We start from the raw sequence: 23,757 nt of genomic DNA, 5'->3' as shown, positions 1-23,757 counted from the left end.
CCCCAGTACATCGCTGCCGTAGATCGCATTGCTGTACAGTATAAATAGATGGAGCTTTCCAGGGCTGTGGAGTCGGTACAAAAATCTTACAACTCCTCAGTTTATGATACCATGACTCCGAATCCGGGTACCCAAAATAGCTCCGACTCCTTAGTCTAATACTTAACAGGGCTGTGGATTTTATACAAAAATCATCCGACTCCCGACTCCTCAGTTTATGAAATCAACGACTCCAACTCCGGGTGCCCACAATTGCCCCGACTCCAATTCCGATTCCACAGCCCTGGAGCTTTCACCGTTTAACAATCTCCTAGCGGCCATCGAGATTCAAGCAGAGATGCACAATCAACTGCAAAACCCCGCCCCAGGACTTGCCGCTAATTGGCGTTATGCGGTCCTGGGGCTGCCACCCTCCCGACACAGATTGGCATTAGGCAGTCGGGAGGGGGTTAAAATTCCCAAAGACTCCACACAAAGTACTGCGATCGCTGGAGGTCTCGCTTGAGCTGCTGTGTACATCGCATGACCTCGCGCTTAACCAGCCAGGAAGAGGTGTATCTAGTGACTTGTCGTCAAGGGGACGTCGCTGGACCCGTTGAGCAGTGAGTAGGGTTGCAACGGACTGAAATTCCACGGTATGATAACCGTGAAAAAAGACGGTATACGGTATTATACAATTATTTGGACCCGGGGCCCCCCTCTGTAGCCAGTAGTAGGTGGCCGCAGCATAGGTAGCCAGGGATAAGTGTAGCCAGTAGTGTGCTCGCAGCATAGGTAGCCAGTAGTAGGTGCTCGCAGCATTGGTAGCCAGGGATAGGTGTAGCCAGTAGTAGGTGCTCGCAGCATAGGTAGCCAGGGATAGGTGTAGCCAGTAGTAGGTGCTCGCAGCATAGGTAGCCAGGGATAGGTGTAGCCAGTAGTAGGTGCTCGCAACATAGGTAGCCAGGGATAGGTGTAGCCAGTAGTAAGTGCTTGCAGCATAGGTAGCCAGTAGTTGGTGCTCGCAGCATAGGTAGCCAGGGATGGGTGTAGCCAGTAGTAGGTGCTCGCAGCATAGGTAGCCAGGGATAGGTGTAGCCAGTAGTAAGTGCTCGCAGCATAGGTAGCCAGTAGTAAGTGCTCGCAGCATAGGTAGCCAGTAGTAGGTGCTCGCAGCATAGGTAGCCAGTAGTAGGTGCTCGCAGCATAGGTAGCCAGTAGTAGGTGATCGCAGCATAAGTAGCCAGGGATAGGTCTAGCCAGTAGTAGGTGCTCGCAGCAAAGGTAGCCAGGGATAGGTATAGCCAGTAATAGGTGCTTGCAGCAAAAGTAGCCAGGGATAGGTGTAGCCAGTAGTAGGTGCTCGCAGCAAAGGTAGCCAGGGATAGGTGTAGCCAGTAGTAGGTGCTCGCAGCATAGGTAGCCAGGGATAGGTGTAGCTAGTAGTAGGTGCTCGCAGCATAGGTAGCCAGGGATAAGTGTAACCAGAATTAGGTTGCCGCAGCACAGAGAGCCCGGGGGAGTGAGAGGGGACGCAGCAGGGATAAATACTCACTTGCCGGCAGCAAGGTCCTTCACGATGTAAGGGCTTCATTCTACTTCCTGTTCTTGCATTATCTCGTAATAGCACCTAGGGGGCGCTGTTTCAGGGAAATGTGATACAAGAACAGGAAGTACAATGAAGCCAGTACATCGTTCAGGACGGAGCTGACTGCCCGCAAGTGAGTATTTGTATTCCTGCGGCTGTTCGTGCGCTCGCCGCATCGCATCCCCGCCGCTACGTCGCCCTGCCCCCTAAAGCCGGTAAAACGATATTGTGCATGGTATGATTACCATGCACAATCAAACCGCGGTATATCGTCATACCGGTATACCGCAGCAACCTTAGCAGTGAGTACGCAGCTTTACTCACTTGCCCACTTTTTACAGTATCCCCTTTTATAATGTGCTCTATTATACTACCATAGGATGGGTGAAAATGCCAAGGAACCCCTGCAGAGTACTCGGGGAGCCCTGGGCGAGAAACCTCACTTAGAACAATGGTCATCATTGGCCTGGTGCACACCGAGCGGCTTTTGAAGCGTTCCGCAAACCGCTTCCGCCTGTCAAAACGCTTGGCTAATGTATTTCAATGGGATGGGGCACACCAGAGGTTTGAGGTTTTTAGCAAAACCCAAACGTGGGTCCTGCAGCATTTTTGCGGTTTGCAGATGCGTTTCTGCCTCAATGTAAAGTATAGGAAAAGCTCAAACTGCTCTGAAAAATGCTAGATCAGAGCGGTTTTCCAGGCGTCTTTGTTACACTAGCTGTTCAGTAACAGCTTCACTGTAACAATATTTGTAATCTGCTACACAAAAACAATCCAAAAACGCTAGGCATGTTTAGAATGGCTCAGAAATCTGCTTCAAAAACCTCTAGCGTTTTGCAGATGTGCTAGAGATTTTTGGTGTGCACTGGGCCTAACTTCTTTATTCTCGGAAATCTGCTTTTGGTGGTCTTTAACATGGATACATGCAGTATGGGGTGTAACATTTGCACTGGAGCTTGTGCTATGCCGCTGGAAGCAAGTTCAGCGCTAGTCTACTTTAGGGGACCTAGCAGGAAACTGCATAGGGAACAGTTCTTCAGTCACAGCATGAAGTGTGTCACTTGGCCAAATAGTATGGGCGGACTCTACTCCAATCTATCCTAAACCTAGCAGCTGGAGAGTGTGCTGTCCACCCAATCACAGCAGAATTTCCCCATTAGGTTTCCTGCTCAGTTCACTAAAGTAGACTTGCGCTGCAGGTTCAGGCCTCGTTCACATTATGCTAAACAGGTGGCTGTGCGTTTGGAAGGAAACGCATGTGATTGACCATCATTTGTGTTTCTATGCGTTGCTGATCCCATTCATTACAGTGAATGGGAGCAGTGCTGCTGCTGCCTGTGCACTTCTGTTTTTGCTTGTCGATCACCACCACTGGGTCCTGATAATTGTATTATCATCTTGTACCACCACTCTCTTGAAATCTGATTTAAAGGGGTCCGAGCATATTTACAAAATATATAAAACAAACCTGCCTCTATGGGAGGTCCATAAATAGGGTGGAGTGTAGGTGAGTAGTGGCGGGCATTACTAAGGCCTGGTTCACACATAAATCTGTACATTTCCGGTCCAGTACTGCCCTATCAGTTTTACTTTCAATGTACATCTTTTATGTGTGAACATACCCATTAGCAAACTTATACCAAACTGACAGGACTGGAACGGATAAGTAAATACTGTCCACATTTGTAAGTTTGACATGGGTGAGACTGTGAGAATGGCATTGATCAGCAGGCTACTGTGTATTAATGATGTAATGATTCATATAAGTAGCAGGGACTGTAAACTCAGAAAGGTATTCTAAGGAAAACTGTTTATTTTATTGAACTGTATATTTTCTTTTCATTCTTTCTTCAGCAACCAATGGAGGAGGAAAAGAAAGAAGAGGTGGTTCCTTCAAAGCCTATTGTGGGTATTATATATCCTCCACCAGAAGTTCGAAATATTGTGGACAAGACTGCAAGTTTTGTTGCAAGGTCAGTCACTAAGGAACTGAAGCTTTTTCTTCCTTGCCCCTTCTGGGCATTTTACGTTCAGCTGTCCAAAGAATAGTACGCATCATAACCAGGAACGCTAACAGGTGTTTGCATTGATGGGTTGTGAGCACTGCATTCTTATTTAAAACTGCAAGTTTATCTTGGTGTTCACTCAGTGTTTAGCCAGCAGTTGGAAATGTGATGCAAGTGTGGGAACTAAAGGTGCATACACATGCACTACCGCCGGCAACGTCGGGTCCGCCGGACCCTCCCGCTGGGCGGACGTTTAGCCGACAGTAGTATGTGTGTACGTGCTGTCGGCAGACTGATCAGGCTGTTTCTGAATGATCCGCTCAGCGGATCGCTCAGAAACAGCCTTATCAGTCTACCTGACAGACTGTACCCACGCACTACTGTCGCTGGAATGCCTGCCCAGGGAGAGGGTCCGGCGGACCCGTTGTTGCCGGCAGTAGTGCGTGTGTACGCACCTTAACATAACTAGCACTGGGAAAACGACAGGCAAACGTGTGTGTTTTGAAAGGTATCGCCACCCCTGAAATGTTACTTGCACATCTCATAGCATAGGCAATGGCAAACAATCGTTGCTACCAACACCTGAGTGGACCATCCCATTGAATCCTGCCACAGTAAAGTTACTGTTTCTTGACAGAAAATATCCAGGATATTGAGCGCCAAATTGTTTGTGTGATCAAGCCCATAGAAACACCACTATCCATTAGTTTGTTTTTTTTCTCTTTCTATTTTAACTTAAAATTGAAGAATTACAATAGCCACAATGTTTACTTCAGAGGCTATTAATGCAGCTGTGTCTTTCTGATAACTATACAGTAAACATATTTGTAGGACACAGTTTAGTTCTTTTGTTAGAGCCAGCTCATATGAGCAGTAGATGTCTACGCCTATGCCGGCAATCAGTCACAGCTATCACAGGAAACGTGGATCATGGCAAGCAATGGGAAGCGTGGTCTAGCTGCTTCCTCAGCATGAACTGCCACAGCACCACCAATCACACCCAGAAGTGCACTCAATTTATTCATAAGGTCTTATTTGTCTTATTGCAGCTTTTAAGATTTTTTTTCGTTGTCTTAACAAGTTAGAAAATGCTGGGGTGAATATAGTTATATGTATACACTTTGTAGTCCTTTTTAAAGTTAATACCACCAAGAAGCGTCGATTTCTGTGTAAGTATAAAGCTGTTTATGTAACTTTCTTCCCTGGCCACCATCAGAAAACAAGAGTCTTAAATTTAGCTGTTTTCCATGCTCAAGTTGGAAGATTTCTTATAGACTCTCATAATAAGCCATTTACTTGGAATGCATTGTTTTCCACGATGCTGGGAACCCAGGAGTGCCAGGAGGACTGTTATGATAGTTATAAAATACAGAATCTTCTGATGGTAGCCATGAAATGAAGTGTAACGACCTGCTTTACACATTTTTCATTCATATCTAAAGATCCACCCCCCCCGAGGCATATAAATTGCTTACTTAAAAAGACTCAGAGCTGAACTAATGTAAAGCTTTGATACTTACCTGGGGCATCCTCCCGGATAGAAACACGTCTAAGTCCCACACCGTCCTCCCGTGGCCGTTCAGCTGAACAGGCTCAGTCGATGCCAGTCTGGGTCTACTGCGTTTGTGCAGGCATCCCGCGCATGCGCAGTAGTCCTGGACTGATGTCACTGTGCCTGTTACCGGGGCTCCCCGCGGCTGAACAGCAGACTGCGGGAGGTCGGCGTGGGACTTAGACGTGTTTCTGGGATGGGAGGAAGCCCCCCGGGTAAGTATCAAAGCTTTACATTAGTTCATCTCTGGGTCACTTTAACCTGTACTTTATTTTCCTAATGAATGGTTATTCAAATGTTTACTATTGAATGAGAAGTCTGACAAAGTCTATTTCTGCCTTAGAAACGGACCTGAGTTTGAAGCCAGAATTCGTCAAAATGAGATCAACAATCCTAAATTTAACTTCTTGAATCCAAATGACCCTTACCATGCCTATTATCGTCACAAAGTCAATGAGTTTAAGGAGGGGAAAGCCCAGGAGCCATCTGCGGCCATACCTAAAGTTATGCAGCAGCAGCAATCTGTACAGCAGTTACCTCAGAAGGTAAGTGATTGCAAAGTACCATTTATAAAGTTTATCAATGCTAAGAGGAATGTTATAAACAGGTTATAATCAGGTGAAATCATTCATCAATTTTTTAAGGTTGTGTTTTTTGTTTTTTTTTTGTAAAACTTGTGAGTTGATGTATTAAAATGAAATTATTTTCTTAGGTGCAAGCTCAGGTTGTCCAGGAGACCATCATTCCAAAGGAACCTCCTCCTGATTTTGAATTTGTAGCTGATCCACCTTCCATTTCCGCCTTTGACCTGGATGTTGTAAAACTAACAGCCCAGTTTGTGTCTCGTAATGGAAGACAGTTCCTCACACAACTGATGCAGAAGGAGCAGAGGAATTACCAGTTTGACTTTTTGCGACCCCAGCACAGTCTCTTCAACTATTTCACTAAGCTTGTGGAGCAGTATACCAAGGTATGGCCTTCAGCAGTGTCTGATCTCAAAATGAGGAATCAAGATTGTTTCACTAACACCCACGTAGTGGGTCAATCCTACTCTGTTATGGCACTCTTTTATGGCATTTGATACACTGCATTGTAGCCTTTTCTTTAAATTGTATGCATTGCATTTCCTCTCGGTTTCAGATAATGTTTCATCTGATGTGTGATTAGAATTGATTGTATTACATCAAGCCGCATAGCGGCGTATCGGTGCTCTACTACTAACCTGAGTGAGATGTTCTACCAGTCCTGTCTGAATTTGTCTATAGAATAATTTTAACAATTTTTGTTTTTTTCCTGAAGTAATTACTGTTTTCCCTGGCACATTTACTTACTCTCCTCATGGCTCTCACAGGCTTCTATGCTTTTATCTGCTGGAATGTGCTGCAGCATGGACCTTCAGTGCATATAGTGATCAGACCAATGTGCCCTCCAATGCCATGACCACTCCCAAGTAGTCAGTCACGGTTGTCAAAAAAGTAGTGTTTCAGAAATGAAAAACACCTTTCATTAATCACTTAGTTTTTTTTTTTAAATGTAACATGTATGGTTTGAAGAGGGCTTATTTAATGATTTTAGCTGAAGACACACTCCTTACAGATTCCACCAAAGTAATCAAATATGTTTATAATCAAGGCTGTTTAATGTGTGACCACTTTTAGTGGTACTTAGAAATAAAATACTATTGCTTGCAAATGTTGTTCGTTTTAGGGTGGGCAAATCCCAGTTACTGTTGCCTAAAAAAATTGTGTGATTGATTTGTCCTTTAGTTTTCAGGCTTCTGTGGCGTACTATGTAGTAACCAGAGTGTTGTTGCTTTACAAACCTTGTTACCTCCAGTTGTATATTAAACTCTGCTATAGAAATCTTTTAACACACTTTATAACAGAGTATGCTGCAACATGGAAAGAATGTTTTGGACCATTTTAGAAAGAATAATTTCTGACAGACTGAGTCCCAATCTTTATGTCGTGCATGGGACTTGAACTGCTGGACACAGAGCACATGAACATATAGCACACAAAGCAGAATTACAGAACAGGCAAATGTAGAAAATGGTTAAAGTCAGAGGGGTAATCTGAAGAGTAGTGGCTAGGCCTGAACGATTTTAAGAAAAAATTAAATTGAGCGATTTCTGTCTGAAATTACGATTTCGATTCACGATTTCCTTCAAATCAAGCTTTGTTCCCCTTCTTTGCCTGTTTGTTCCCCCTCTGTCCCCGTCTCTCTTTGTGCCCCCTTTGCCTATTTATGCCTCCTCTGGTTCTTTCTCTTGCCCCCTTTGTGTCTCTGTTCCCACTCTTTCTCTCTGTGTCTCCTACGTTTCTCTCTGTGTCTCTCTTTGTGCCTCCTCTGTGTCTCCTACGTCTCGCTCTGTGCCCGCTCTCTCTCTTTGTGTCCCCTCTGTGTCTCCTACGTCTCTCTCTGTGCCCGCTCTGTCTCTGTGTCTGCTCTGTCTCTGTGCCCGCGCTCTCTCCCTTTGGGCTTGATTCACAAAGCGGTGCAAAGTGTTTGCACGCCTGTGAAAAGCCCTTTATCACGCCTAAACTCAGTTTAGGCGTGATAAGAAGAAACTCGCGCGATCTCCCGCACGCAAAGTTTTGCGCGCGTAGTGCACCGCGCTGCGCGCGCAGTGTACCGTGCTTCGCGCGCAGCGTCCATTGAGCCCTATGGGACTTTGCGCGCACAGCGCGGTGCGCTACGCGCGCAAAACTTTGCGCGAAGAGCAGCACAAATCGGTGATAACTCAGCTTTGCACGGCTTATCACGCCTAAAGTCTTTTAGGCGTGATAACTGAGTTATCACCGCTTTGTGAATCAGGGCCTTTGTGTCCCCTCTGTCTCCTACATCTCTCTCTGTGCCCGCTCTGTCTTTCTCTGTGCCTCCTCTGTCCCCCAAGCTTCATCAGTTCTGGGCATAGCTTCAAGCACAAGTCCAGCGATTCCCATCTATCCACTTCGCCTCCTGCAGACTCTAATACACGGAATACTTCCTGTATGTCATGTAACTTACAGGAAGCCAGAGTTTTGCCAAGCACAAGAGCGGGCAGACGACTATAGAGGATGGACAGCGTTTCGGCTTGTGCGGAAGGTATGTCCAACGCTGCGGGCTGCACGCGCCAAGACTTTGGGAAAGTTTGAAGCTTTGGGGAAGTTTGAAGCCGCTTCTTCAAACTTCCCCATGTGAAAATGACGTGATCACGATAATTGCCCCTTTGACGATTCCGAAATTGTGATCGTGGTGATCACGATTTCGGTTTAAATTCGATTTATCTTTCAGGCATAGTAGTGGCATCTGTGGCAATCAAATGCTACACGGCAAGATTAGGTGCTACATGGACAGATCATGGGGGCAGAAAGGGGACAGAGTTCCGTAATTGCAGCAAGTACAACAAACCTATAGGATAAGTGAGGCAAGCTGAGAAGAAATCTGGGTATCTTTAACTCTAGGCTTCATGCTGCTGCCTTGGTTTTAGCAAGAAAAAAATAAGGTTAAAGCAGATGCAGACTGCAGTTGAGTTGAAAGGAATAGTTAGACCAATTTTGGTAAAAGCTTTTAGTTTTGAATAGTGTGGAATGGGGTTAAAACTTCCTAAGGATTTTTATTGCTGCCTGAGTCCCTATGGGAGAGAGTTCTCATTCACTTGCTTTCCCTGGGCTGCCATGGAGTTCTGTGGATTTGACATGAAATCTATTTTGTCTCCCGAAAGATGAGGCCAATTAACATTGCACCACTGTATAAAGTATAACCAAAAATGTGTTCACTATTCCAGAGCTGTGAAGTCGGTGCAAAAATTATCTGACTCTTAACTCCTCAGTTTAGGAAACCTCCGACTCGAGGTACCCAAAATTTCTTCAGCTCCTTAACGCTGGCTCCTTAACGCTGGCTCCTTAACGCTGGCTCCTTAACGCTGGCTCCTTAGTCTAATTCTTACCAGGACTGTGTGGTTGGTACAAAAATCATCCAGCTCCTCAGTTTATTGAAACCACAGACTCCAGGTTCTCAAATTTCCTCTGACTCCACAGCACTGCACAATTCTAAAAACACAATAATAAAAAATACTTAATAATGTTCCCCCACTTGCATAATAGTTATTGTAATCAAACAATATGATAAATATAGGATTCAAAAAACTTTGCAAAAAGTGAATTTTTGTGGTTCCAGTGAGCACCCCACTCGTATAGAAACCCGGGTTTCTGGCCAATACAATCTATATAAACAATTTGTACCAAAATATTGGAAAACGTAGCAGAATTCAGTAATATAGCTGTACTTACAATAGAGTGAGTTAAAGTGATATGCCAGATAAACTGTTATCAAGAGGGTAAAGCAATAAAAATAAAGTGTGCCATCAGAGAAAAGAGCGAGTGCAAAAAATATACTGTATGATTCATAGAAAAAAACTCCAGTAGGCAGGTAACATTTGAATACTTGCCTAAAAATAGTTATTGAACTGCGAGTCCCAGGAGGCAAGTATGGGTAGCAATAGGGGGAAATCCTACATCACCAAGTGTCCCTGTCTCTGTTCATTAACTTACACTTTGACTGGTAGAGGTTGTCTCATTCTGCTACATAGTTGCAGAGTTCTCTAAAGCAAACTAACTTCCTCCATATTTTGTCACATTTCTTGTATGCAACTTGGAATTGTGCCAATTTAAAGCGCTATTGTCACCAGAGTTGTGGAGTCGGTACAAAAATCTTCCGACTCCAACTCCTCAGTTTATGAGGCCACCGACTCCGGGTACCCAAAATGGCTCTGACTCCTTAGTCTAATACTTACCAGGGCTGTGGATTTTGTACAAAATCATCCGACTCAGACTCCTCAGTTTATGAACTTTCTGACTCCGGGGACCCAAAATTGCTCCGACTCTGACTCCTCGACTCCAACTCCGACTCCACAGCCCTGATTGTCACCATAAAAATCAAATTTCAACAGCAACTGTGAGTGTATTAAGTGATAAAGATGCTAATCCTGTATTCAAACTTGCAAAACATTTTCTGCTGTTATGGTTTGGAGTTATCACATACTTTAGGAGCACTGGCTCTTTAGCAGTCAGTGCCAAACAGTTGAATGCTGGGAGTTCTTTTTATCTATAATCCTCCTCTTCCATTTATTTCCCTCCCTAGCTGCTTATGGGCTGGTTCAGACGGGCGTTTTTGTGGCGTTTACCGCAGCGTTTCAGACGCAGCGTTTTTTGGGATCTACTGCCATCCCATGCAAGTGAATGGGAGCGTTTAGAGCTGGCTTTTGCAGGCTTTCATGAAAGCCTGGCAGTAGATCCCAGTGTTGCGTCTAGTCTCAAAAGCAACATGCTGCTTTCAGAGGCAGTAAACGCGAGGAAACAATAGCAGAGACCAGAACTGCTAGCCTTGAACGCTTTTCAAAAGCTTTCAAAAGCTAGCTTTTAAACGCTGGCGTTTAAACGCTGGCGTTTGAACGCAATGCCAAGCAAAAGCTCAGCAGACGCCCGTGTGAACCAGCCCTATCAGAAACACCCTCTGATCACTTGTGTTTACAAGCAAGGCTGAGGTGTCTCAGCGATTTGGAGGAGTAAATAAAAAAGACAGTGCAGTTCCTAGTATACACCTCAGTGGGAGTGTCTGAAGACTCTGGGAGGAGGGCAGCTAATACATACACAATGAGCAAGAGAAGGGAGGGGGAAAACAAGTGTCAGGGAGCATATGATGTCAGCATTCGCTTGGCAATATGGCCACTGCCTAGAATAGGATTTTCTGCTTTTCTTTTATAAAATTCACGGGAATCATTACGTGGATAGCACAATACATCTGTTATGTAAGTAGAAGTAGTATTTATCTACTTATATATGCGTTTTTTATTTCTAGGTTAGCATGGGTGTCGCTTGTTAAAGAGGAACTGCAACGACAAAACGTCCCCTGGGGGGTACTCACCTCGGGTGGGGGAAGCCTCCGGATCCTAATGAGGCTTCCCACGCCGTCCTCCATCCCTCAGGGGTCTCGCTGCAGCCCTCCGTGCAGCAGTGACGTCAATATTTACCTTCCCGACTCCTGCGCAGGCGCTCTGATGGCTGTCGACTCCGAAGTAGGCGGAAATACCCGATCGCCGTCAGGTCTGCTCTACTGCGCAGGCGCAAGTTTCCGGCGCCTGCGCAGTAGAGCGGACCCGACTGAGATCGGGTATTACCGTGCCGAAAGCAGCCACAGCGCCCCCGCTGGAGCCAGCAAAGGTAGATATTGAATCTACAGTCGGCTCTGTCGCCGGCTGTTCGGAGGGCTGCAGCGAGACCCCCGTGGGACAGAGGACGGCGTGGGAAGCCTCATTAGGATCCGGAGGCTTCCCCCACCCGAGGTGAGTACCCCCCACGGGAGGTTTTTCATGTTACAGAGTCTCTTTAAAGTAAAACTGAAGCGAGAAAAAGAAAGACGCCTGATACTTGCCCGTGGAGAGGGAAGATTCTGGATACTATTGTTTCTTCCCTGTCCCCTTGTTCTAGCTTTATCCCCAAAACCCTGTTTCATGTGTACATCTGGTGGAATACTCCTTCAGGGACCCAAGGAAGGATTCTGGGACACATGGGGACATTACATGTGCAGTATGAAGCCACCTGTCTTTGGGGGGCATGAGGGCTTCCTGAGGCAGTATAACTTCACCAGGGGACAGCGGGGGAATGTAGGGACTGAAATGGGACAGGGATGGTTCAATTTGGATCCAGAGGCTTCCTTCTCTATAGTTCAGTATCAACTATTTTCCCTCCCATATCCCTACAGATATACTTTAAATGCACTGATTTACACTCTGGGTTGGTCTATTTCCAAGCTGTGACAATTTGAAATACAGTTGCACAGCAGCCAGAATTTTAAGTGGTGGTAAACAGGGCTGTGGAGTCAGAGCAATTTTGGGTACCTGGAGTCAGAGATTTCTATAAACGTCTGAGTCAGGCTAAGTTCACAGTGGGACGTTAAAGTCGCACATTAAAACGGCATTTAACGCAGAATAACTCACTGCAATGAAAAATCAATGCCCCGTTCACAGTGCACACGTTGTGTTGGTGACTAACGCTGCACGTTAAGTGAAGGTACTGCATGCAGTGCGTTATACACATTATTAGCTGCGTTGGACTGTTTGCACATGCTCAGTAATGACTTGGAGACATACTTTGCATTGCCTGTATTTTTTACTGTATCTGCTGTATGCGACGGTAATGCTGTGTTGCGACATTTTGGGCGCGTTGCGTTGTAAGTTTGCGGTGCGACTTTAACGTCGCATCAAAACGCAACGTCCCACTGTGAATCTAGCCTCGGGATTTTTGAACCAAATCCATAACCTTTGTAAAAATTAGGCTCAGGAGTCGGAGCAATTTTGGGTACCTAAAGTCTGAGTTTTTGGTTTCATAAACCGAGGAGTTAGATGATTTTGGTACCAACTCCTCAGCCCTAGTGGTAAATTCTGCTGTTGATAGTTTTCAGTGCAGAGAGACTGCAGATTGTAAGGAGCTGCTTTACAACCACAGCGGTATCAGCAGGCACCTCATAATAGGAGACAATTACAGTTGGATTAAGTAAGTCAGCAGTATGGTTTTTGCAATGTGCAATATCCTCCTTTTTTCATAATTTTCCTCTGCTGAGGGCCTGCACACCTTTTTCCTTCAAAACCACTGTTAGCACACGCTGCGCTGTACTGTGCTGCCCTAATTCAGTTCTGACCTCAATTTTAAGTATGCAAATATCCAATAATTGAAAACTTCATGGTCTAATGTTAATCTCTGTGACTAAACAGCTTGTGTGTTGAAATAATGGCAAATATCCAAGAGTCTTTGAAAGCAGTGCACTGAGCAGGATGTTGGCACACAAAAAATATACAGTATAAACACATATACAAATACAAATATGTATAATTGTATTTATTTTTGGGAGGCTGCTGTAACATAGTAGCTAAGTTTTGATGTCTTTGCACTGTGGATGTGGATCTTTCTGTACACAGCTGTCTTTGTGCCAGAGGGACAGTTCATATTGCTCCTCAATTGTCATAACCTGTAATATTGATCACTAGCCACAACTGCGAACTGAAAGGCTTTATTGAAAATATGACCACCTTCTAGTACCGCTGCCAGGTCTGATGATGCTACACTTTTTTTTTTTACCTTGCAGACTTACGGAGACCCTGCCGTAGCAGTTAGTGTATCCAGTGTTAACCTTTAACAAATACAACCCCCATCATGAGTCAGTCACAGCTACATTTTGCTTTAAGGCCCAGTGCACACCAAAACCGCTAGCAGATCCGCAATACGCTAACGGTTTTGGGAGCTGATTTCAGAGCGATTCTAGGTATGTTTAGAGAGGTTTTCGAAACATACCTAGCGGTTTTGGGTGCGTTTTTGTGTAGCAGATTACACATATTGTTTGTTACTGAACAGCTTCTGTAACAAAAATGCCTGGAAAACCGCTCTGAAGTAGCGTTTTTCAGAGCGCTTTGCCTTCTTCCTATACTTTACACTGAGGACGAAATGCTTCCGAAAACCGCAAACGCGCAGCAGGAGGCGCGTTTGCGGCTTGGCAAAAACCTCAAACCGCCGGTGTGCACCATCCCATTGCAATACATTAGCCAAGCGTTTTTCCAGGCGGATGTGGCCGGCGGATCGCTCCAAAAACCGCTCGGTGTGCACTAGGCCTAACAGAGATTTTGTATACTCTGTAATGCACTGTCTAACAGTTTGATACTGTGTAAATAAGGGCATTATGAAGAGGTGGCTACACACGATATAATAAAATGATCTGATTTTATGGCAATTCAATAAATATGATAGGATCTCCCCCCCCCCCCCCCCCCCCAAAAAAAAATCTAGTGTTTTTTTTTTGTTTGTTTGTTTTTTTTGTTTTTGTTTTTGTTTTTCCTTCATTTTACTGAAAAATCCGATTGGATATCCCTTTTTTTTTTTCTTCAATTTTTCTAAAGATTGTATGGTGTGTGTGTTTGTCAATTTATTAATATACACACCCTAGCAATTTTCTCAGTTTCCAATCATTTTTATCATAATTGGAGAAAAATTAAGTGTGTGTCTTACATTGGTCATATTTTTGAAATGTTATCAGTCAGAAAAATTGATTGCAATTCTTGAATTGAACAGATATTTAAAAAATTGTATGGTTTTTGTGGCCACCTTTAGGCTACTTGCACACTTAGACGTTGCGTTAGGTGCTACGTTAAGGTCGCATAACGTGCACCTTATGCAACGTATGGAAAGGACGGTAGAGTGAGCCGCGTTAGGCGGCTCTATCCGTATAAGGTCTCCCAGAGTGGCGCCGATTGGCCGGCGGGACCACGTGATGCGGAGCGAGACACTCAGTACATATTAAGCAGCCATGTGCGCGGCTACTGTAGCTGCATCTCCCCGCCTCCTCTCCGTCCCCCACTGAGCATGTGCAAACAGTCTAACTTTGCTATAGCCGCTCTAACGCCGTAGTATGCTGCACTTTCGGCAGAACGTGCAGCGTTACATGTAACGCACCGTGGGCTGTGTGAACAGCACACTTGTGTTACATTGCTGTGCGTTGGGGGAGCCACTAACATGCGCCTGCAACGTCTTAGTATGTAAGCAGCCTTAGGGTGATGCTTCTGAGGCAATCAAGTTGAAAAATGTGTATGCAAGGGAAGAGCTACAAGTGAGCTCATTGTAGCTTTTCCCTTGCATACACATTACTTACTAATTTTGTAGAGCTGACCTGCAAGTTTAGGCCTCATTTTCATCTGATGCTGCGGCAATGCAGGTGACCGCCACAACGCACACAGTTGATTCGCAATTTTTTTTTTTTTTTTTGTGTGATTAATCAGGGCTGTGGAGTCGGTCCAAAAATCCACCGACTCCGACTCCTCAGTTTAGGATTCCACCGACTCCGACTCCACGACTCCGACTCCTCTAATTTGCATATTACAATTTTGTTGATTAAAAGTATGTAACATGAAATTCGTCTCTTAACTGCCAACGCTTAGGAATTTTACAAGACAACTGAAGTGAGAAGGATATGTAGACTACTATATTTATTCCCTTTAGACTAAAACTAGTCCTTGGTAAGAGTACTTGTAAAAGGTACAACCGGAACAAAGAACATCTATCAAGTGTGGGTGCATGTAAGAATGATGTGCAGGTACTCTGCAGGGGAATGAGGAGATTGTAAACAGACAACACCTCTGTGTTCAATGTGCACAGCATTCTCAGTGGATTCCCTGCAGCTCTGTGGAGAGTGCATATGTAGAGTATAGTACTACTGTGTAACAAAGTAAACCTGAGACAGATGAAATTAACGTTTTATACATACCTGGGGCTTCCTCCAGCCGCCTTCAGGATAATCAGTCCCTCGTTGTCCTCCTCCACCACCTGGATCTTCTGCTATGAGTCCAGGTACTTGAGTCAGTCAAGCGTAGTGCGCATGAACACACTCCGCCGTGAGCGTACTACACCTGTGCAGCACTATTGCGCAGTGTGCAGAATGTTCCTGGCTGTGGGAGCGGCATGCGGCCGGACAGCGCTGACTGGCTGAATTACCAGGGACTCATAGCAGAAGATCCGGGTGGTGGAGGACAGTGAGGGACTGATTAGCCTGAAGGGGGCTGGAGGAAGCCCCAGGTATGTATAAAACTTTACTTTTCATCCGTCTCAGTTACCCTTTAATTTGTAGTCACCAAACCAAATTTTAATAACATATCAAATTATTTTATTTCATCAGCAAAGGGAGTGCATACATTTGCATAAATCAGCCTCAATGCAGAATTATTTCCATCTCGTTGACCATCTCTATTAGTGACACAGCTACACGTCAGGCTTTATTCTTACAGCATAGATGTTATTTAGTATATATAAGAGATTCCTGTGTACACATCATATATACAGTCACAATCAGATATGTATATCTGACCTTAAAAATAAGGGGACTGCTTTATTGAAGCAGCACAAGTAACTAATTTTGATTGGTTTATTTCATTTTTGTGGACTAAGCACAGCTATTACTGTATATATACTGTATATATACATTATTTTTAATGACTATTAACTGAGAAATAGAACATTTTATCATATTTTCTATTTTAATTACAGTTACAAATTCATTAGGAGTCGGAGTCGGTGCATTTTTTCCCCGACTCCGACTCCAGGCACCCTAAATTGCCCGACTCCACGACTCCGACTCCGACTCCACAGCCCTGTGATTAATTCCATTCACCATATATGGAATTTGCATTGCAAACATACTGAAATGCAAGCAAGTAACCATGCATGTGTGGTAAATCTCAATGCATGGATGAAAACCTCGGACTGTGCAATCTGTTCTATTTCTGATGTTTCTGCTATCTGAATTGTGCTGCATTTTCTAAACATGGCTGAAAACGCATAGATAGAAATGTCTGTCTGAAGATGGTAAACCAGCAACCATATATGACTTGTTTACCATGTGCAGAGTAGCCCGTAGACTCTGCAGAACAATATCTGTCCTAGACTCAGTCAGTCCTGGGGGTGGTATCCACCCTTGTTGGAGGGGTGTCACCCCTTTCTTGCAACTAAAGAGAGCGACTTAATAACACAAGTGGGGTTGGGTCTATGTGGTAACTCACACTTGTATTATTTAAGGGGTCGAAGTTTACAAATGCAACAAGCCTCTACTTATTACACCACAGTGGGCTCTTGGTGGTTGTTGTTGGATCGCAGCTGTTTTGACGATTGCTAGAGCATTGTGATGCACATGTAATTCAGTGCTCATTCCCCAGTAGTGCATGCCGCTCTTTACCTGCACACAATCATCAGCTCGTGTGATACTTGCTGCAATCACAATCGGTTCCTGACTGATAAATGGCACAATCGCAGCTACCAGAAATTGCTGCTTGTATTGGAAAAGGGCCCTTAGCCAGCAGTGGGATGGTGAACTTCTCCATTGACCACATGCAGATTGCCATAGTTAAGCAATGACTGCCTGATTCTATGGCAGAATGATTTCCAGTGGATCATGTGTTTGGCAGTGAGCAGTTATTGAGAAAAAGCTGGAGGGCGCTGCCTATTATTCTGGTCTTAATAGATTATTCTCGTTAAATTCACCACAGAATTGTCTACCTCCTGCTGCAACTACCCAGGATAGGGTTACCCCCTAATCCCTATCTTTAAAAGGAGTCTGATTTATACAATAATAGGGAGTGCGCTGGTCGTAAGTTATTATAATGAAGCTTTATTCAAATCTGTATATCGACTAACAATACTTAAAACAGTACTATATCACACACATCCACACATGCAGACACACACAGGGAGCGTGCTGGTTCCCCTATGAATCAAGTCACGTGACTAAAAAATTTCGTAATCATATATACATATAGGTTTCTAAAAAACGGGGTCAGGGCTTAAAAATATATGTGTATGGTCATCTGCTTAAGACTTCCTCACACTTCCACAGGCTAATATAGCACTTATTCCCCAGTGCTGAGTCCTTGTATTTCAAGACACAAGCGTTAGAACACTCTTGTTAAGGATCGTATATGGCTGAAATTAGCCTGCTACCTCCGGGGATTCCTATTTTCCACAGCAGTTGTCACAATTGATCATTAGTCTCAGGTCTCACCACTCCACGTTACAGTGCCCGGATCCAGTTGCGTTTCTCCGAAACCCTTAACGGATGCAATGCTGCGGACAACCTTCCTCACAGGTCCCTCCCGGCTGTACCGCTCCTGGTGGCTCACTCAGAGCCTAGTTTGTCCAGTCTCGCCGGTCTCCGCCGCGACTTCCGGTCCTCCACACCAGAGGCTTGACGTCACTTCCCAGTGCGTCTCACTCAGGTATTTCAGGCTACTTCCTTGCGTCCCACCTTCCACAGTCAGCCGTTTTTATTCTCAGACTGTTAGTACTATTACTTGGTGGAGAAGGGATAGAAAGTTGCCGTTCCACAGTTAAAGCGGGGCGCCCCTCACAACTGTTTCCCACCAGATTGACATGTTTCAACGGCCCGGCCGTCTTCATCAGAATCTGAAGGCCGGTCTGAAGTCGCCATTGTTATATGCAAATATTTACCATTCGGCTCCTCCCACTAGTTGGTGGTTAAAGGGATATCTTCTCAGAGATAACTTTACTTCCAGGCACAGACAGTATCCAACCACTGTTAATATGATCATACTTCTTTCATCGGGGGGTATATGTAATTATGCATAATCTCTTGATAACCCCCCAATAGACTCATTATCATGCGTAGCATTGTTAAACCCCATTTGAGGGGAAGGGGGGAGGGGGACTGGGACTGGGACTGGAAAGGGGGGGGAGAGATATACACATGTCTCAGGGGAACCAGCAGGCAAGGGGAACCAGAATGCTCAGTCCAATTATAAAATAAAATAAAAAATAAATAGTGTAAAAATAATGATAGTAATAAAAATAAAGATACAATAAAAAATAAAATATAAAATAAAAATGAAGTATGTAAAAATAAACTAAAATAGGATAGAAGTATTGCTTACTAGAATCCTAGTTCATAAAACCAAAAAGTTCCAATTCCTCGTTTAAACCTCTTGGTACTAAAGTGTCCAAATTGTAAATCCACCTACTTTCTTGTCTTGACATTTTAGCTATGTAATCTCCACCTCTTATGTCTCTATGTACTATTTCTAGGCCAAAAAATATCACATCCTGGACACAACAGTTATGAAGGATCCTAAAGTGTTTAGACAATGGATGCCCATCCCATCCTTTCCCTATATTATTTAGATGTTCGCCAACCCTACTGGTCAGTGTTCTTTTCGTACGACCTACATATTTCTTCCCACATGGGCAGACCAGACAATAGATCACCCCCCTAGTGTCACATGTGATCAGTTCTTTGATCCTAAAATCCTCCCCCCTCTCACCTCCCCCAACCTCAGTTATCTTCTTATAACCTTTATTTCTCCTGCAGTTGGTAACAAAGTTTTTAGGGTGGCAATGGCGGCAAGTGACTATACAAACACATCTGGAAATAATAAGAGCGGAGGGTTTGTGAGATGTGGTAGATGTGTTAACTGCAGGAGAACTAAAGGTTATAAGAAGATAACTGAGGTTGGGGGAGGTGAGAGGGGGGAGGATTTTAGGATCAAAGAACTGATCACATGTGACACTAGGGGGGTGATCTATTGTCTGGTCTGCCCATGTGGGAAGAAATATGTAGGTCGTACGAAAAGAACACTGACCAGTAGGGTTGGCGAACATCTAAATAATATAGGGAAAGGATGGGATGGGCATCCATTGTCTAAACACTTTAGGATCCTTCATAACTGTTGTGTCCAGGATGTGATATTTTTTGGCCTAGAAATAGTACATAGAGACATAAGAGGTGGAGATTACATAGCTAAAATGTCAAGACAAGAAAGTAGGTGGATTTACAATTTGGACACTTTAGTACCAAGAGGTTTAAACGAGGAATTGGAACTTTTTGGTTTTATGAACTAGGATTCTAGTAAGCAATACTTCTATCCTATTTTAGTTTATTTTTACATACTTCATTTTTATTTTATATTTTATTTTTTATTGTATCTTTATTTTTATTACTATCATTATTTTTACACTATTTCTTATTTTTTATTTTATAATTGGACTGAGCATTCTGGTTCCCCTTGCCTGCTGGTTCCCCTGAGACATGTGTATATCTCTCCCCCCCCTTTCCAGTCCCAGTCCCCCTCCCCCCTTCCCCTCAAATGGGGTTTAACAATGCTACGCATGATAATGAGTCTATTGGGGGGTTATCAAGAGATTATGCATAATTACATATACCCCCCGATGAAAGAAGTATGATCATATTAACAGTGGTTGGATACTGTCTGTGCCTGGAAGTAAAGTTATCTCTGAGAAGATATCCCTTTAACCACCAACTAGTGGGAGGAGCCGAATGGTAAATATTTGCATATAACAATGGCGACTTTAGACCGGCCTTCAGATTCTGATGAAGACGGCCGGGCCGTTGAAACATGTCAATCTGGTGGGAAACAGTTGTGAGGGGCGCCCCGCTTTAACTGTGGAACGGCAACTTTCTATCCCTTCTCCACCAAGTAATAGTACTAACAGTCTGAGAATAAAAACGGCTGACTGTGGAAGGTGGGACGCAAGGAAGTAGCCTGAAATACCTGAGTGAGACGCACTGGGAAGTGACGTCAAGCCTCTGGTGTGGAGGACCGGAAGTCGCGGCGGAGACCGGCGAGACTGGACAAACTAGGCTCTGAGTGAGCCACCAGGAGCGGTACAGCCGGGAGGGACCTGTGAGGAAGGTTGTCCGCAGCATTGCATCCGTTAAGGGTTTCGGAGAAACGCAACTGGATCCGGGCACTGTAACGTGGAGTGGTGAGACCTGAGACTAATGATCAATTGTGACAACTGCTGTGGAAAATAGGAATCCCCGGAGGTAGCAGGCTAATTTCAGCCATATACGATCCTTAACAAGAGTGTTCTAACGCTTGTGTCTTGAAATACAAGGACTCAGCACTGGGGAATAAGTGCTATATTAGCCTGTGGAAGTGTGAGGAAGTCTTAAGCAGATGACCATACACATATATTTTTAAGCCCTGACCCCGTTTTTTAGAAACCTATATGTATATATGATTACGAAATTTTTTAGTCACGTGACTTGATTCATAGGGGAACCAGCACCGCTCCCTGTGTGTGTCTGCATGTGTGGATGTGTGTGATATAGTACTGTTTTAAGTATTGTTAGTCGATATACAGATTTGAATAAAGCTTCATTATAATAACTTACGACCAGCGCACTCCCTATTATTGTATAAGTGAGCAGTTATTGGTTAGGCAGCAGAAACCATTACAGTATATCTGACCAGCAGGTAGTTAGCCAAAACTGATGATGGTGACAAAAGTATCAGTTATATAAATATCTATTTAATATGGCCAAAAGAGGAGCCAGAGGATAATCTATAGTCACTTATTATGGCTTATTGCATTCAATAGAGCATTTACAGAAGAATCTGTACAGCCTTTTGTGTAGTCACTGTTGCTGGATTTCGTTAATTTGAGATTGTAGTGGGCTATTGGGTTTCAGCCTGACACCACTAAAGTGTGCTGACACTTTAAACGGGTGAATGGCATGGTTGTATTGTAATTGAATCTACCAGAGTTCTGGTGTGGTCTCGGCTCTTGTGACTGGCAGAATGAAAATACGTACATACCGGTAGTGCTAACTGTGATACCCAGCTGTCATGTGACTTACTTCAAATCGCTGTCAACATACATTTATTAAACTGGTCACACAGATATGAGAAAACGGATAGTAATAATTACTGAACATATATTATAATGTATTGATTACTTAACCAAACTACTTTATTTTGTGCCTGACCTGGCTTGTTCACATCCTCTTATAATAATAGCCTGGATGCCAGAGCTTGACCTCGTCTAGGTATTATGTACAAGAATCTTTTAACACAGATTGCCAGTATCTGAGTATTTTCAGAACTCCGTCCAATTTCTGTGCCTGGTCCGGCAGCTGCTTCCCAGTGAGTTGCTTACAGGCTGGCCTGAAAATGTCTGGCTTTATTACAGAGTTATTAATAAAGATGATGGTGTGCGCCCTCCTGCACTGACACTGGATAGCACTCTGTAAGTGATCTCTTTTTCGTCTGTTTCAGATCCTGATTCCTCCAAAGGGATTACTCACCAAGCTGAAGAAAGAAGCTGAGAACCCCACAGAGGTTTTAGACCAGGTAACTGTTTGGCTCTAGTTTTATTTTTTAATATACTAAAAGGAGTACTCAAACGCTTCTTAATGAACCCTGTCTGATTTTCTGTAACCGAGTACGGTTTTCTTACTACTATTCTTTTTCTAAATGTCAGTAAGCTTAAAATATCAGTTACCTGTATATGTGATAAATCTAGTGTTGCACTTCAGCCATGTGTGTGAAATCTCTCATCGGTACACACATACCAATGTGTTTATTGTTCTGATGACAACTCCAGCCTGTTCTGCTCTCCAACAGCTACATCCTATTTTGTCTGCTGGAGGTCTGCCAGAGGCTGCTTTGTCTACTTCTTTAGCGGCATCACTAGACAGAGAAGCTACTGACATTGTTAATTTTTATATTTTTTGCATATTAACTGCAGTGTGATGTTAATCAATATTATAATATAGGTACATTGTCACATCAAAACTGAAATTGTCAGCCTGTTTTTTGCAGGTAGTACCTGTTACACTTGGTGCCGGTTTCCACTATGCCAGGGAGTGTCTTGCAGGATACATGCTGGCACTTGTAGTGATGCGAGTATGCATCCAAATCTTTGTAGCAGTGCCATGCATGGCTTTAGGGATTCGGATGCGTACTGTGGTTAACGGCAACATGCCGACCGAATCGCAATGGCTTGCAATTTGGATGGCAAGCCTATTGACAGAATAGGCAGTGTTTCCCCGCTTGAATCGTAGTTCAGGAAATCCTGCGGATTCCATACCAGGCGTAATGGGCCCTTAAAGTTTTCATCAATAACACTAATTGGAATGACTTAGGACTTTTCAAGACCGAGACACAGACTAACATAGGTGCTGGGCAGGGCAAGGCAGCAGTCTTCTGGTAAAGTGTTTGGTGAGTTAAAGTTCAGGCCTGCATCTCTGTTTCTGATGTTATATATTTCTTTAATTATAGAAATCATTACACTGTCTGCATGTTGTTGTTCTACCTAAGTATTTCAGCCTTAAAGGGACACTGTAGGGGGTTGGGGGAAAATGAGTTGAACTTACCCGGGGCTTCTAATGGTCCCCCGCACACATCCTTTGCCCGCGCAACCACTCACCGATGCTCCAGCCCCGCCTCCAGTTCACTTCTGGAATTTCAGACTTAAAAGTCTGAAAACCACTGCACCTGCGTTGCCGTGCCCTCGATCCTGCTGATGTCACCAGGAGTGTACTGTGCAGGCCCAGTATGGTCTGTGTCTGCGCAGTACGCTCCTGGTGACATCAGCAGGATCGAGGACTTTAAAGTCTGAAATTCCAGAAGTGAACCGGAGGCGGGGCCGAAGCATCTGTGAATGGCTGCGCGGACACAGGATGTTAGCGGGGGACCGTTAGAAGCACTGGGTAAGTTCAACTCATTTTCCCCTGACCCCCCCCCCCCCCCCCCCCCCCCCCCTACAGTGTCCCTTTAAAGTAAAATTATGACCAAAGCTGGCAAGTTGCTATTGCTGACTTGAAAATCTTGTCTTCAATCTGTAATGCTTGTCCACTGGCTATATTTGTTTCTTCTAAACCTCTGTGTAAATCATATGTTAAGTACTTTGTGAGTGCTTTGCAAAATGTAGCCAGAGGGTCAGCACTGCAAGCATGACATATCTTTCTCTTAGAAACAAGTCAGGAATGGCAGATTATTTAGTCAGTTTCCCCATTGTAAAATCTTACCGCTCTGATTTAGGCATCTTTTCAAGCAGTTGAACTGCGTGCTCAGCAAGCAGTTAACAGGCAGCAGTGAGCAGTTACCAGACAGCAGTGAGCAGTTGTGAGAGTTTGAGGCAAAAAAAAGGCCTTACATTCTGAAATTAATTACAGGCAGCAACATTTTTAGTACTGGCAAGCAATGAAATGATCAGTTACAAAGCTAGTACAAAAACATAGCTGATCTCCCAAAGTGTGTGTGTGTGTGTGTGTGTGTGTGTGTGTGTGTGTGTGTGTGTGTG

The 23,757-nt window shown here is 44.1% G+C and overlaps 1 protein-coding gene across 1 annotated transcript in view; it reads left to right on the top strand.

The window, feature by feature from the left end:
• SF3A1 (splicing factor 3a subunit 1) overlaps positions 1-23,757 on the top strand; it is a 52,375-nt gene that overhangs the window by 1,082 nt on the left and 27,536 nt on the right. The window contains exons 2-5 of the mRNA XM_068240497.1: positions 3,422-3,540; positions 5,469-5,670; positions 5,838-6,095; positions 21,729-21,803. Of these exons, the coding sequence (XP_068096598.1) occupies positions 3,422-3,540; positions 5,469-5,670; positions 5,838-6,095; positions 21,729-21,803 (654 nt within the window). The remainder of the gene's footprint in view (positions 1-3,421; positions 3,541-5,468; positions 5,671-5,837; positions 6,096-21,728; positions 21,804-23,757) is intronic.

This window comes from Hyperolius riggenbachi, chromosome 1 (assembly GCF_040937935.1).
Source record: "Hyperolius riggenbachi isolate aHypRig1 chromosome 1, aHypRig1.pri, whole genome shotgun sequence".
NCBI lineage: Eukaryota > Metazoa > Chordata > Amphibia > Anura > Hyperoliidae > Hyperolius > Hyperolius riggenbachi.
The sequence above is the reverse complement of the archived record's forward strand: the minus strand, read 5'-3'. Positions and strand labels throughout refer to the sequence as shown.